The 16,471-nt window shown below is 49.4% G+C and overlaps 2 protein-coding genes across 5 annotated transcripts in view; one reads left to right on the top strand and one right to left on the bottom strand.

Moving 5' to 3' along the window:
• RHOQ (ras homolog family member Q) overlaps positions 1-10,418 on the bottom strand; it is a 37,836-nt gene extending 27,418 nt beyond the window's left edge. The window contains exons 1-2 of the mRNA XM_024118804.3: positions 10,255-10,418; positions 9,646-9,704 (exon numbers count right to left, since the gene is read on the bottom strand). Of these exons, the coding sequence (XP_023974572.1) occupies positions 9,646-9,704; positions 10,255-10,396 (201 nt within the window). The 5' untranslated portion in view covers positions 10,397-10,418. The remainder of the gene's footprint in view (positions 1-9,645; positions 9,705-10,254) is intronic.
• A 465-nt stretch (positions 10,419-10,883) lies between these two features.
• Positions 10,884-16,471, top strand: part of ATP6V1E2 (ATPase H+ transporting V1 subunit E2) — a 32,546-nt gene continuing 26,958 nt past the window's right edge. For all 4 annotated transcript variants that reach the window (XR_003682315.2, XR_003682316.2, XM_024118802.2 and 1 more), the window contains exons 1-2: positions 10,884-11,021; positions 11,881-11,957. The gene's annotated coding sequence lies outside the window, so the exon portion shown is untranslated. The remainder of the gene's footprint in view (positions 11,022-11,880; positions 11,958-16,471) is intronic.

Genomic DNA, 16,471 nt, shown 5'->3' with positions numbered 1-16,471 from the left:
TGGACAAAACACCTTTAATCTCCCAGGGTGGAGGTTGGGGGGAGGTATCTTTAAGGAGCCATTTCAGCAGCAGCCCCTAGTGTCCCATCTATAGACACCATTCCACCAACTCTTCTGTCCAGAAAAGCAATGTGCCCAGAATGTACTTTTTAAGGAAATCGTCGCAACAAAATATACGTGATATAAAGTAGACATATAACACCATCAAGCTGATTCTTGTGAGTGGTTTAACACAGAGAACCCAGGTCTTGGAGTTGGGCAGTCTGGCCTGCAATCCTGGTGTTGCCTTTTACCAGCTGTGTGGTCTGAGCAAGTCACTTAACCTCTCTGAACCTGCAAAGGAGGCAACCACGACCTGCTTCCTTTACTCAGAGCAGGTGAGAAGCCTCACGGAGCACCATGTGCAACGTGCTTCACACCCTGTAAAAGTGCCACTCAATGACAAGAGTGTCATTATTAAACCCCAGAGTCTTCCCTGAGTCTGGGAAGGGCTGGCGAGTGTGGCATCAGGAGAGAGGCAGCTGGGCCTCTACTCCCACCAGTCACTTGAAAAGAAACAGCAACAATAATAGAGGCCCCTTCCCCCATGTTCTGTTCTTTCTATTAAAATCAACAAGTAACACAGCACCAGATTAATATCTCTCTAATTACTAAGTCATCAGTTACTGGGTGAAAAACTCCATAATTTCATTCTCATCCCTACTCCACATGCTGACACTGATAGCAGGGATCTGAGGTACCATAAAAAGACACATTGGGGACACCCCGTGCCTGTGCTCCCCACGCTATTCCTCTCCACCCAGAATATCCGTTCTCTGGGCCCCTCTGCCTGCATGACCTCATTTAGCCCAATGGTTCCCAAGCTTTCACTTCCTGGGACAGAGAAGAGAGATGCGTTCAGCACACAGTGGGTGGGGTAGAGGGGCCATGGGCTAAGTGACTGAGGTTAGACGGCTCAAGCTGGAAGGGACAACCTGAGCCCAGGACTGTCCATCCCAGGCCCTACCCAGCCGCCTTGAGGCTAAGAAAAATCCCTTACCTGGGAGCTGGGAAGCTCTGATTTGATTTTATAATCCCCATTTTACAGATGAGGAAACTGAGGTTTTGAGAAGTCAAGCCCCTTTCTGGAAAGTAGACCCTGGCAGTCCAATGTGGGGGCCCACAGTGGTAACCAGTCTACTGTACTGCCTCCCATCTCTTCCTGCAAGCCTACAGCTTTCCAGAGCTTATCCCTACTACCTCTTCTCAACTGGGATGGTGTACCACTCAATTTCACATGAGGAGTGTTCCCCGCTGCTTTCTGCCATCTGATTCCCCCTTTCTTCTCCCACAGGAGGTTGGAACACAGAGGAGGCAATGAATCAACACCAGCTGAACTGAACTGGGGTAGAGCCCCCAAAGCTGGCCAGGACCATCACCCCTGACTGAGCGTGAGGCCACCTGGGACAACTACCCATCATCTCTAACTAACCCTGACGGCAACCCTGCAAGGTGGCCATCATCTCCCCCGTCCACAGGGAGGGAAGAAGTTGGCTGCCTGATGGTCTCACAGCTACAGAGAGGAGGAGCAGGATTCAAAAGTGTTCCAGGGGGAGGATCCCACATGCCGCGGAGCGGTTGGGCCCGTGAGCCATGGCCGCTGGGCCTGCGCTTCTGGAGCCTGTGCTCCGCGTAGGGGAGAGGCCGCAGCAGTGAGAGGCCCGCGTACCCCACAAAAAAAAAAAAAAAAAAAAATAGTGTTCCAGGGAATCCAGAACCCACACCGTCACTGCCAAGCTGCCTCCTCCTCGGGGCATCTGAGAGTGAGAGGTCTCAGGAAAGCCGTGGAGGCCCGCACCTGAGAGAGAGCATTGGGGGATGGGCCCACTGCGGACCACTTAAAGCCCCCAGGTTTTGGGTCAGGGGATAGCGCCTGGCCTGCTGCTTACCTCCATGCCTGTCACTCCCTTGAAATTTAGAGACTTCTACTAAATTAACAAAGCTTTTTTCCAAGAAAGGGGTTGTGCCAGAAGCTCTTATTTAACAGCAATAACCCTAGTCTTTGGTTAAACTTTTAGCAGAAATGAGTTGACAGCCAAATGCGAATCAACTCAATTTAAGAAACAGTCATTCTACACTACAAAGCTACAGTAATCAAGACAGTATGGTACTGGCACAAAAACAGAAATATAGATCAATGGAACAGGATAGAAAGCCCAGAGATAAACCCACACACATATGGTCACCTTATCGTAGTGAGGTCATCAGTCACAATGGGGTGGTAATTTGAAAATGGATTAGTTTAGAAGTAGTGATTTCTGCTCCATGGGCTTCAGTGCAAAAGTCTACCTGATTCTGTAAGAGACCTCATAAACTGGCAGAGATCAATGCCTACCTAACGTGCCATTATGCACTGGGCACACTTCAGTGATTACAGAACAGCTGTGGCTGGGTTTTGCTTGATAGTTCCTTAACACTTGCACCACAGGTGCTCCACACAATTATTTTTCCCAAAGGAATAAACTCTTTAGGGAATTAAAGTGGACGAGAGAGTCTTTTCTTCCTAAGAAGCTTTTCACTTTTAAACTGAAGAATGAACAGAACAGTGTCAGATGTCAGTAATGTCAGCCCAATAACAAATAAAGACTAAACAACTTATGAGAAGGAAATCATCCTGTATTATATGTCTGGATGACACTTTTTTATGTTTAAATTTTTATTGCATAAGACTACCTGACTGTGTATCTTGAAAGAACATGACAATACAAATTCCAAGTTGGAAATGTTCACTGTTTTAAAGATTATAATTTCAAATCAAAATGTAAGAGCATTAACAAGTATTTAAGTTGTTTAGCTTTTCTTACAGGCCATGCAGATTAGTTGGCAACAAAGAATGAAAAGGAATTCGGTCAGATGAATTTACAACAAAATTTGAATATGAGATACCTTACCGATAATCCTTAGATTCTTATGCTTAATAGGTTTCTTCACTGTTGCTTGCAAATGTTTTGTGTAGGAACAATGAATAAAATATTAAAGGCAGGCAAAATAATTTGAAATGTAAATCCATATAGTATAAATTAATAAATTCTGTTTTATACTTTAAACAAAGGAATATTAGTAATGTTAGTTATATGAAACTTTCCATTTTCTAGCTCTTTAAATTTGATATGATATGTAATGAGATGGTATGAGCAACATTCTGGGGTAATGCATCACACAGAAAGAAATTTATTGAGAATAATTTGTGATTAATTCCTTGGCACTAGTTGGAATAATATCTGGTAAATGGTCTGAACCCTTTGAAGTCCTTTTTTCTTCCTTTATTTAAGATAGATAATGTGTTTATAGTTAATAACCAAATTTATCAGGAACATCAGGTTTCATTCTGCTGTCTGACCTGTTCTAGGGAAAAGGAATACAATTACAATGATTAGCAAATGATACTCTTTAAGATTTTAGGGGGCATATAAAAGGGTTTCCTGTCCCAAATCATTCCTCAATCTGCTCATGCAAAATCCTTTCAAAAAGGAACATTCATCTAATCCACAGTTAAATATTAATCTCTAAATTAAATATTCCTAGTAGATGTAACATACTAACTTGAAATAGTTTTGTACGTATAACAAGGATGGTGACAGTCCCATTTAATATTTCCAAAGAATTATGTTCAAATTCCAAATGGATAATTAATTTTAAAAAAGGACTTAATTCAGAAGAGAACTGTTGCCATGTTTAGGGGGCTCACCGTGCCATATGAAAAAAAAAAAAAAAACCTCAGAAAAAAAAAAAAAAAAAAAAGGAACAGTCATTGTAGACCTACCATGCACCAGGCACTGGGCTACGTGCTGGAAACACGGTGGAGAAAAAGAGACACGGTCACCTGTCCTCATGGAGCTTAGAGAGAATCGAGCCAGTCTAGCAGGCAGTGGATCTGGAAGAACTGTACTCGGAGAGCTGGGTGGCCAGGAAGGGCTCCGATGACCCGCCATGGCCATCCTGCCGCCCCGCGCAGCCTCCCTGGCTGGGTCTCCCCTCTCTTCCTCGTGCAAAGCAGCTGCCTGCCAGAAACTAAAAGAGGAACAGCAAACTGCTGAGGGCAAGGAAAGCCGCTCCTTGACCCAAACACACCAAATTAGGGCAAAACCAAGCCCTGTGAGTGAAAGGAAATTCAGCTGAGGCGCCTGAATTTTAAAGACATGTGTGATTTTGGGCTTAGTTTCTTTGTAACAGCCTCTCTTTCCTCCTCCTTGCATATTGCTATTCTGTACCTGAGGCCTCTTGGTAGTACCAGCTGCTGCCAACACGTGTCATTGCTAGAAACCGAGAGCCCCATGGAGAACGGCTTTGTTTTGTTTTGTTTTAATAACACTAGGGCTCACCTCTTGAAACCCCAAATTCCACAATAAAACCACAAACACCCAGTTCTCCATAAGGCCTCTAACCCATGAGCTTTAAAGCAATGCTTCCCACCTTTTTCACAACCTGGCACACATAAAAATGACCATATATGCTCAGCCCCCTGGAAGCTACACACTGGGCCCCCCCAACTCCCGAGCTGAGCGGATGGCATCTGGGTGCACCTATAACACCATTCCTGATACACCTGCTGGTAAGCTTTGGTTCCCAGAGCGTAAATGTCACCAAACCTCAAGAGAATCATGAGAGAAGTGAAGCCGGATGGATCAGAGGATCACATCCCAAACCCACATCAGAGTGCCAAGAGGGGGGACACAGGGCATTCGGCCACTGCAAAGGCTTTGAACCCAAGAAAGGCCATCCACCTTCCCCACGCGGAGGAGGAAACCAGCATTCCCTATGATGCAGTGCAGACTGGAAATATAAATAGCTTCTAAAAAGGTTAGCAAAATGCACAGATGACAAATCTACAGTAGGTTACTAAGGGAAACCAGGATGCTCAGTGCCAGCATCTCACCTGTTGCAGCTGATGTCTGGAAGGAACCCTGTGGCTCCTCCCAAACTCTGCTCCCGGGGCCCCTCAGGGATGCAGTGTCGGGCTGCAGGGACCTGGAGCCTGGGTGATGTGAGTGGGTACTTCCTGAGCCCTACTGATGCTTCCTGCGGGCCCCTCCAAAGTAAGGAAAACCTTTTTCCTAATCACATCTTGGTCTGGTTCTCATAAACCCACTCACTCTCAATTTCCTCACCTGGGAAGAGTCTACCTCAGAAGGTTTTGTGAGGATGCCTGCCTGAAGGTGGGAGGTGTTCTATGAGTGGCAATACCCTGGGCTTACCCCTCCCCCCTCCTGTTAAACTAGGCCCTTGGGTGCTGCAGGGCGTTCCAGAAGGCAGGGCATTCCCAGGCTGCCTCCCTGGAGATTCCCTTCTGGAGGAGAAGTGCTTCCCTGGGCACCCAGAGGGCCTGCAAGGCAGCCACAGCTGCTGGGCTATGTCAAGTAAGAAACAGACCTCGCTTGTCCCTGAACCAACCCCAGGGGACACCTGAGTTAAGGTATTTATAGCTCTCTTATATGCATCCTTGAACTTGTGTGTGTTTAAGTTAACAGATATAGCAACAGCACACCCCAAAGCACACATATGGACTTGTACACACTGAGGCAGTGGCTAAATCTGGAACTCTAGGGAACCCAAACTCAACCCCAACACACCCTCCTGAGTGTGGGTATTCCGGGACCTGGGATAAACTGGGCGTCCGTCCTTCCCTCTTCAGGGTATCAAGTTCTGCCTTCCTGCCAAGGATTAAGAGATCAGCCTGGAGCCCGCACCTCGAGAGCAGCTTGCCAGGCAGCTCCCACTGGCTCGTCTGCAAGAGCCAGAGCTCTTCCCACCTCCCCTGAGCTCCAAACAGTGCAGAGTCAGGAGGGAAAATCTCACCCCTCCAGCACCTCCCTGAGCAGACACTGGGGCTGCTGCAGAGCTGACCCTGAAGCCCTGAAAGCCAGGCAAGAAAAGAGAAGCGCTGCAGAGGCCCAGACCGGAAGCAGGACCCCTCCAGCAGGCCACAGGGAGGAGGAAGGAGCGCCTTCAACTTCCACTCTGAAACGCTTGGTAGTAAAATGTCGGGCTGCTCCTGGGCCACCAGGGGCTTGGCCAAGAGAGGGGGGCTTCCCTTTGGCCTAATGCTAGTGTCGGGGGTGTGGAGGGATGTGCCCAGGCAGAGAACGTGATGGGACTCAACATGATGCCCGACACATTCACATTCACTATATATTCTGTCTCTGTCTGCCAATAGCCGTGGAGGTTAAGGGGGAAGCAGCCTACTCCGGAAGGCGAGAGGTTATCTACTACAGTCATCTCTTGAAGTTCTGTAATATGTTCTTTAATATCTAAATTGGGCCATTGTTACCTATGGCTTTGAACTCAACTGGGGTCAAAGAGGGGACCCAACAGTAAGCACACAGTCTAGAAGTTCCAACCCAAGGGAGATGTGCTGTTGTTCAAATACAGTGAGAGCCCAAGTGCATGAGTGAACTTTTTAAAGTGCTGTGAGCTTCTCCCTCATCCCATCTTACCTCTCAAAGTAGAATCGACTGAAACCTACATACCCCACTTGGTTCTCAAATTCTATGCTGAACTCTTCATTTTTCTAAGAGTTTCTCTTACATCACTGGGGATGCAGGTTCTGATCAAGAAAGGAAACCATCTGACACAACAGGGCATTTAGAGCAGGGAGCTCTTGACCGTGTCCATGGGTCCAGTGATGCAGACCGTGGCAATTACTAAGTACAAAGCTAGCATCATACCTCCGCGAAAAAGCCTCTAGGATCTGGCATCCTAGTAGAATTTCTATCAACTCCAAGTATAATACACGGTCCTCTTCCACGTGTGACCTCTTCCCCCCATAAAACTGCCCACAGTGGAGCACAATAATTTCTCATATTTATTACACATCTACTATTATGAACGAAGAACAGTGTCAGCTGCTTTTATATACATTAAACAATTTAAGCCGACCTATAACACTGCAGTGCAGATTCTAATTAACCACAATTTTTACTAGCTCACAGAGAAGGTTAATAATATAGCTAGACTCACAGGACCAGTACAGCAAGGTGGAGATCTGGGCCCAAGCTTATTTGGTTCCAAAGCCCATGGGCTTTCCTCTGCTGCCCATCAGACTTGAAAATTTCTCTATATATGTATATGCAAGTGAATGTGTTTCTTTATCATTATTATTATTGTAAGATTAATCAGTTACCAATTCATAGAGGCACGAGGTCTTAATGACCAAGTACAACACAGGAATCTCCTACATATCACACATTGCATCTAATTCAGACACTTCCACCTATGCTGTCCTCAGACATGGCAGATCCCTATCTTAAATTTATTCTTTTGTACCCCCCTGGTGCTTAGTGCGGTGCTAGGTACAAAGTGGGCACTCATTTAATCTCATTGATGATTATGTTGCTAAGATTGCTTATTAGTAATAAACCCTTGGATGCTGAAAGGTGAATTATTGCTAACTAAGAAAAATCTTAGACGCTGGGAGAAACACCAAGGGGGCCTAACACACCTCTTAGCCAATTGAGTAGGTGATCCACCATTGGATAAAAACAGTAATATCTGACTCTCACTAATAGGTTGATCCCACTTGGAAGATAGCTTACAATCTCCACTGAAAACAGCACTTGACTCTTTGGACCTGGGTTTTCTCTTCTGTAGGGGTGGCATACAACCCCCACTCAGAGAATGACTGTGAAGATTCCAGGGACCAGGTCTACAGAGACACAAGCAACCCAATCAACCCAGGTGGCACCTCAGCACCTCCCATGACTTCCTCTGTATATAACCGCCTCAAACTATGGGAGATTCAGACCCATGTCCTAATCCCAGCAACACCCCTCTGTAGCTGTGACTTTAGATCAGCAACCTAGCTTCTCTGAGCCCTAGTTTCCTCATCTGCAAAGATGGAGGATCACCTATCTCATGGGGTTGTTTAGTGGAGAAAATAAAATAATATTTGCAAGTGGCTGCCCCAGGCCTGATAAGTAGAAGGAAGTCAGTAGATATTAGCCAGATTTGAATGTGCACAGAACAGCTCTGACATACACACGTCCTGTTGAATAGGGCTCGTGGTCAAAAGATGGCCATGGTGACAAGTAACAAAGAAAAGGGAAGAGGCAGTAGTGAGAGAAGTTAAAATTAGAGACGATTCTTAACCTCTCCCCTTTCAAACAACAATTTCAACCTGCTGTTTACCAGCTGTACTTCTTAAAAGTTGGTCTTATTTGATTGAATGGGTTCTGCCTCTTGCCCTCCATACCATCTGGTAATGATAGAAGGAGTAACTACAAGGCAGGTAATGAAAAGGGGCCCTGGAAAGCTAAGAACTCGTTGTACTAACCTGGTTCAGTTTGGTGAAAGTGGGCGGCCTCAGGCACCTAGTGACTAGTGGTCTGCCAGTGGTTTCTCTATTCTCAGAGGCTCCTCTAACTTCACAGTATAGAAACCAGAGGCCACATCGAGGTTTGGCCCCACATCTTGTTGGGGCCAAACCCCCCAACAGACATTCTTCGGAATCTAACCTGGTACTACAATTCTGAAATCCAAATCTACAAGGGCTACAAAGAAAAGCTCCTCTTCATTGACCTAATGTGTGCCTAGTGTGTGCCAGACTCAGTGCTAAGCATCCAGCATATAATATATGCCCAGGGTAATGGTGTGAATTTTTTAAACCCCGTCTTACAGATAAGGAACCTGTACTACTGTACATCCCCTAAAGACACACTCCAAGGCCCTCAGCCGCTCACATGTTCTCAAGGACTCAAGTCTGGATGACACGTGGAAACTTCCGCCCAAATTTTCAGGTCTAATCACAGGGCTGGATTTTGCAAAACTTCATCAAACAAATCATCTTAGGCCCACAGCAAAAGTGGGTTTGGGAAGAGGGTGGAGCTGGGACAGAGACAGAGAGGAGACCTTAATCCTTCAGAAGCCACCTCTAATTTGCAAATAATGGTCGGAGGGTGCATTTTCTTTCTGCACAATAATCTCTACCAAAGAAAACCCAGACAAAGTCACCTGGCCTTCCTAGGGAACAACAAAAAAAAGCTCTTCCTCCAAGATTCACACTGAACTCCTAACCCCTCCTTCCCCTCCCTGCCCCTGGGAGTGGCTGGATGGTTGTTGTTTCTTTTCTTTTTTCCCTGTGGTCCTCTGGTAATACCACAAATTACGTTTTCAGGGACTGGAGTCCCAGAGTGCAATGATGTTGTAATAAACATAACCAGGACCAAATGCCTTCCCATCATATTAGATGATGCCATTTCCCACCAATCAGGCTCCTCGGGCAGGCAGACCACTCACCAATGAGGGACCAGACAAAGGCTGTGAGGGGAGACCTGGTCATCGGCAACTAAAAATAAGAGCGCTTCAGGATTGGCCGCTGCCACTTTGCAACAGGAGTTGGGACCCACACACCAGGCACCAGACAGAAGGCACACACAGGCAGAAACTTTCAGCCCAGGGGTTCACATGGGGTAGGCTGGTCTGGGTTTGTTGCTGAGGTTTTTTTTTTTTTCCTTTTCTTAATGTGGTGACTTGAAAAAAGAAATACTTGATCCAGAGGGACCCTTGCAGACACACCCTCCCTCCTAGACACGTCAGTTTCCAAAGGCCCTTCATAGACACCCTGAATTGGGAAAAGGGCGGGGGGGTGCGGCCAGGGGCCAAGATACTCACCTGTCCGGCTGTGTCATAGAGTCCCAGGAGGTACTGCTTGCCCCCTACGGTGACGCTGACTGCAAGGGCAGAGAAGTGGGGGCGGGGAGAGAAGCTCACAATCATCTAGCCTCTGGGGCAGTTTCGTTCCCCACCAGGACCCTTCCCTCCTAACCCAGCTGGAGGCAAGTGCGAGTTCCCAGGAAGATGCCACCCGTTTTCCCTTGTGCCCGGCTCACTGTGAAGTGGCGTGAGGCCGGGGCGATGTGGCCCCCAGCTGCCCACTCCTTCCTCCCAAGTCCCGTGGCCACGTTTCCCCCTCGGGGATTGGGGCAATAGGGAAGGCAGCTGTAGGAAGGTCAAGGAGGTCGGCCCCGGGCGCCGAGGGGGATGGGAAATGCGGGGCGCCAGGACAGGGCACAGGAGTTGGGGGTGGGAAGAGGGCTGGGTCCGGCAGGCTAGGGGCTGCCAGAGGGAAAGCCTGGGGGTGGGGCCGGGCGCCCGACGGAGGGCGCGGCGGGGGAGGGGTGGGGAGCGCGCGCAGGGGAGGCGGTGAGGGGGCTCAGCCAAAGTTGCTCCAAAGTTCCCGGCCCGGGGAGCGGCCCCTTAGTCAGCACTTCCGAGGCTTACCTGCGTAGTGGTCGAAGACAGTGGGCACGTACTCCTCCGGGAAGGCGTCGTTGGCATAGCTCATGAGTAGGCACGTCTTGCCCACCGCCCCGTCGCCGACCACCACGCACTTGAGCATCAGCGCGCCAGGCCCGTGAGCCATGCTGCGGCCGGCCGGCCTCCGGGCATGGTCCCCCCGGAGCCCCCGCCCCGGCCCCGGGCTCAGCCCCAGCCCGCCTGGGGGGTCCGCCGCCGCCGCCGCTCAGCGCAGCAGGGCCGACCCCCCGGCCCCATGCAGCGGCTCCCCCCGCCCGAGGGGAGGGGGCGGCGGGCCCGGGGCGCTGCCGCCGCCTCGGTCGCTGCCCGGATCCCCGCCCGGGCCCCGGTCGCCGCGCCCGCCCGCTGCCCCCGCCGCTCGGCGCCCGCGCCCTCTCCCCGGCCCGGCCTCCCCAGGAGGATCCGCTGGATCATAAGACTGGCCGGCCCCGGGGGAGACGGCAACTTTGGGGAGGGCGGAGGAGGGGAGGGGCCAGGCGGCTCTCCCCGCCCAGCGCCGGCCCGGGCCCCCTCCCTGCTCGGCCCCGGAGGAGGGCGGGTCCAGGCACCTCCCCGGATTGCGGGCTGGCGGCTCCGCGCCCCCGCCCGCCCGCCCGCCTGCCGGCTCCCGCGCCCCGCGCCCCGCCCGCGGACGCCGCTCGGCCCTGCCGGCTCACCCTAGCTTGACTCCCCGTGAGGGCTGTGGGGAGGGGGCGAGGAGGAGGAGCCGAGGAGGAGCGACGGGGAGGAAGGTGAGACTGGGGGAGGGGGCCGAGCGACCAGCGCTCGCGAGGAGCCGAGGGCTCCTCGCGAAAGTGCGCACAGCGCACAGAAGCGTCCACAGGCTCCGATGCTGGGAGAAGACGTGGAGGCCTCTTGGGGAATCGCGACGACTCTTATGATGACGCAATAGTCATGAAAAATTATTCACGTATATTTAAACTCCACCCGGAAGGCAGGATCCATTCTGTCGGCCTCTAAGTGCACAACAGAACTAGAAATCGGGAAGGAAGAAAGGGCAAGAGAGTTAAAAAAAAAATTTTTTTTTAAGGCGCACGGGGTGATGGGGGAGGGGTGGCGGTGGTCCCTGAACTGGAAAGTAGGGACTCCTGGCTTACTGCTCCGTCTCGCCTCCCACCATCCCCACCACCCCATGCTGTTCAGGGCAGAACTTGAGTCATTTACTACGAAACTGGTGTCTAAGGGAGTTACGGCATCTTGAACCACTGACGCACCCCCGCACCAGCCAGAAAAGGGAGACTCTGCGACTCTGGATGCGGCGGGTGTACCTTTGCTCCCCCTAGAGGCGACATTCTCTGAGGCCCCTTTACAGTCCCAGTGTCCCTCGAAGGTGTTAGGTTGTGATCCCTGAGGAGTGATACACTCTAGAGCTCTAAGACGTGGCCTGTGATCCAGGCAACAGCCCCTGTCTTCCTGCCTGGGCAATGCTTGGAAACACCCATCAGGACAGGTCGCGTTCACTCGCCAACAGTGCTGCTTCTAACTTTAGGCCCTGGGGGGGGGTGGGGGGGGGATACTCTGCACGTTGACACCACACCCTCCTTCCCCTTGCTGACAGGAGATAAATCGCTTCCTTTCATCAATTCACAGGGTCAGAAAATGGCTGTGTTGAGAGGCTCCGCAGAGGTCAACTGGACCACCTCCCTTAGATCTCCTTGAGGTTGTAGGTAAGCAAATTGAGACGCAGAGAGGTGAAGTGGTTATCTCAAAGGCTTCCAGCTAATCCCAGCATTCAAGGACTTGGAACACACTTTGGGAAATGTTCAGTTACGTCCTCACGCCACACTTCCCAGGCCTCAACTCTCAAACCCCAAATCTGATTTCCATTGTCCTGCAAGACTTCCTGGATTCTTGAAAGTTCCTTGTGGAGTCCCACTGGACGTCTCACCAGACCCCTCCATTTGTGTCTGAGTGTGGGTATTTACATTGCCAGCTGCTTTAGGTTATTCAGTGAATCTGGAAGATATTTTTTCTGTACTGAATGACAGGTTAAGGAAGGCAGTTCAGTGTCTTGAAGTCAGATCTTGGTTCAAGACTAGTCTCTGCCACTTCCTTCTAGAGGGGAAGAAAGGAGGACTTGCCCCCTTTGCCTACAAGACGACTTCTTCAGACAGCATTTGCTGGGACTGGAATTCTGAAAGGAGGGTCTATCAGGAGAGGTTAAGGAGCTACCGGATGCACTCAGCCGAGAGAGGGCATTTGGTTCTGGCTCTGACAGTACTTAGCAGTGTGACTTTGAGCGTGCCTCTTCTGTTCTCGGGGCCTCAGCTTTCTTATCTATAAATGTGAGCTCATCCATAAGGGTGAGATCAGGGCTCACCTTTGAGAACGCTAGGGCTCTTCACAATGTGTCCTGAGAGATCCTGGTAAAAGCTTTGGGCCAGGGGAGAAGCGGTTGCTAGAGACATGGGGACGGCCTTTTTTTTGTTTGTTTGTTTGTTTGTTTGTTTGCGATATGCAGGCCTCTCACTGTTGTGGCCTCTCCCATCGCGGAGAATGTGTCCTGAGAGATCCTGGTAAAAGCTTTGGGCCAGGGGAGAAGCGGTTGCTAGAGACATGGGGACGGCCTTTTTTTTGTTTGTTTGTTTGTTTGTTTGTTTGCGATATGCAGGCCTCTCACTGTTGTGGCCTCTCCCATTGCGGAGCACAGGCTCCGGATGTGCAGGCTCAGCGGCCATGGCTCACGGGCCCAGCCGCTCCGCGGCATGTTGGGATCTTCCCGGACTGGGGCACGAACCCGTGTCCCCTGCATCGGCAGGCGGATTCTCAACAACTGCCCCACCAGGGAAGCCCGGGGACGGCCTTTTTGAGGGGTAATGAGGTCTGTCCCAGGACTGGAGGATGGAGGCTTCCCCCATTGAGGACTCCAGCCTCTCAGTTCTCATGCTGCTTTTCAGTGAGATAGATATTTACCAGGGATCCAGAGAGCTGGAGGATTAGCTCTAGAACCTTGAAAAATGGAAGGGACTCCATGTTCTGGATGCTTTGGGAGAAGCTCTGGGAATATCAGAACACTCCAAGTGGGGAACTGATGTCAGATGAATCATGCAGTGGTGACTTCATTGATGATGGTGACCTCATCCCTTTGGCCCATAGAAAAGCCAAGACTGACTGCCAGGAGTACTTTGAGCTCTGGACTGATTCCACCAGTTGAATGTAGAGTAAGAGGGAGATGGGAGAATTATCCTGGATGCCCAGGTCAGCCCAATGATGGGTTAGCTGGAAGGACCAAACAGATCTCAACAAATAATTACTATATAATGTGATCAGTGCTGTGGTAGAGGATAAAGAACAGTCTTCGGGAAGTGCAGGGAGGCTGTTCGTACCTAGCTCTAGATGTGCTGAGGAAAGATTTGCAGAAGGGTGTCATTGGCCTGGGGTTTAAGAGGCCAATAGGAGTAAGATAAGAATGCCTGGGAAAGACAGCCCTGCCCCCCAGCAAGAAGGAACAGCACACAACTTCTTGGGAATGGTGAGCCTTGTAGGTGGACAGAGTGCAGGATTAGTGGTGCAGGGGAACTGGTTTGTATGTAATTGAGAACTGTGTGATGCTGCCAGGCCATGGGCCTCTGGAAGCCACGTTAAGGGCATGCAGGGCCCCACCCGGGCATGCAGGGCTCCACCAGAACCTTGAAGAATGGAAGAGACTCATAGGATATTCGTGAGTTCCTATTTCTGGTTATCCCTGGGACCCTGTTGTACTAGTCTTCAGTTAGTCACTTGATTTAACAAGCCCCCCTCCCTTTTTGCCTAGTGGGTGTGGGTTGGTTTTCTGTCACTGGTAACCAAAGGAATCTTTACTATGTTAGTATTATCACTACAGTTGAGATAGGTGATGTGCAGGGAAATTCAGAAATTTGCCCAAAGTCATGTAGCTGGTAAGTGGCAGAGCTAGCTTTCAAAATGATCAGTCTTCTGAGCTCATGCTACTTCCCATGTTCCACATGAAGGAGGCATTAAAAATTTTTCAGTAGGAAATGACAAGTTTAGAGCTGTCTTTTGAGAAGATCACTCTGGGAGTGGGGTTAGAACATGGATTTAGAGGGGACGAGAGTGAAGGCAGAGAAAGTGAGGAGAGAGGTCACGAAGGTCTGAACCAGGCATGGCTGTGAAAATGAAGAGGAGGCCATGGGTAGCAGGATATTTTAATTAATTAATTTTTGGCTGCATTGGGTCTTTGTTGCTGTACGTGGGCTTTCTCTAGTTGCGGTGAGCGGGGGCTACTCTTCGTTGTGGTGTGCGGGCTTCTCATTGCAGTGGCTTCTTTTGTTGCGGAGCACAGGCTCTAGGCACGTGGGCTCCAGTAGTTGTGTCACGTGGGCTCCAGTAGTTGTGGCTCACAGGCTCTAGAGCGCAGGCTCAGTAGTTGTGGCACACAGGCTTAGTTGCTCTGTGGCATGTGAGATCGTCCCAGACCAGGGCTTGAACCCGTGTTCCTTGCATTGGCAGGTGGATTCTTAATCGCTGAGCCACCAGGGAAGTCCCTAGCAGGATATTTAGATGACCAAGTCCACAGAGCTTGGTAACACAGCATGGGGAAGGGCTAGGATACCTCTGAGGCATTATCCATTGACATATGATTCCATTGATGTATTCCTTCTCTCCATTCCTTTTTAATCTCCTGTTTTTATCCTCCTTATTTTAGTTTTCTTCCTTACTTTTAAAAACTTTCCCATCTCCTCTTGGTGCCTAACCATGAGACCAACTGCCTAAATCAAGCTGAGAGTAGATCTCCAGAAGGACATTAAGTTTCTGTCATTTTGTTTGTGTTCCCTCACATTCACCCCCAAAATGGAAAACTGGATTCCAATGGATCATTTGGTGTCATGATGCTTTGGGTTGCAAGTGAAAGGAAAGTCAACCCAAACTGGCTTCAACAGCAAAGGGAGTATATGGACTTCTTTGACTGAAACATACAGAAGTAGCTCAAGCTTCGGGCATGGCTTGATCAAAACTCTGGATCTATTTTTTTCTTCACTTCTCTCAGTTTTTCTCTTCTCTTTGGGCCAACTTCCTACTTAGGTTGCTTTCTCTCTTGAAAACAAAATGGTTGTACCAGGTCCAGGCATTACCACCCATACACCACACTGCTCAGGAGGAGAAAGAGCTTCTCTTGACTCACTGATTGCACAGAAGTCTTGAACTTCCTCTGATCAGATTAGCTGAGTTCATCATGGTGGCCAGCAGAATGTCAGATGCTCGTTGCCTTAGGCCTGGGCTACTGGCCATCCCTGAAACCATCACTGTGACAAGGGATTGGGACTATCCTGATTAGGCCTATCAGGGCCCACCCCAAGGCCAGGATTTTAATCCCACTTAGATTCTATGGTTCCTGCACAGCCGGCGGCAGGCATCGGGGGAATTTATGCTGGGGAGGCAACCAGCAATATCGATTACATCTGGATTGTTGCCCACCAGTCAAAGTTTCTAGGCCTCCCCAAGCTATACTAGAAATAAAGAACTTTAGGAAAAGCAGATTTCAAGGGAAGAAGGAAGTGAGAAGGATCTAAGTCAAATCTATGATTTGTTTCAAATTTCAGTTAGTTGGTTGTCAGTACATGAATCCATGCTTGGTGTGAATCCCTAATTCTCGGCTGATAGTAGGTACACTTTACACTTTTCCCCCTTCAAATTTCCGTCTTAGAGTTACTGGTAAGGAGGTAAAGTGGTTATCATCCTTTTACCCCGTCCCCTCTGCTCTTCAGTTATGCTTCATTTCTCCATACATGCTTCTTTTCTCTTTTCAGACTGCAGACTCTTCATTCCCCAAGGCTCTCTTGCTTCCCAAACTCCACCTGTCCCACCTTCATAGCATCATGCTATGTGTCATACCTATTCCTCTTTTCCTTCCCACCGCTAAAACCTCCCATCTGCATCCTTTTCTCTTAGGGCTCAGATGTAATATACATTGCACAATTTTTTAGCTAAGATACTAATGGCTTAAACACTGCAGCAATTTCTTAAAGGTCAATGGTTCCTAATGATCAGAATGATTAAAAAATCCAATAAATCTGGCTCACTTGTTTTTCATTTCTAGTTATGTTTCTAGAATGCATCTAGATCTCTTTTTTCCAGTTCATTACATACCAGGAACTCAGAAGTAAACCGCAGCCTCTGAGAATTTGGGCTCAAGCATCTTTAATAATGTTTTCCGATCTTCATTTCTAACTATCTTTTGCTG

The sequence above is a fragment of the Physeter macrocephalus genome, chromosome 12 (genome assembly GCF_002837175.3).
Source record: "Physeter macrocephalus isolate SW-GA chromosome 12, ASM283717v5, whole genome shotgun sequence".
NCBI lineage: Eukaryota > Metazoa > Chordata > Mammalia > Artiodactyla > Physeteridae > Physeter > Physeter macrocephalus.
The sequence above is the reverse complement of the archived record's forward strand: the minus strand, read 5'-3'. Positions and strand labels throughout refer to the sequence as shown.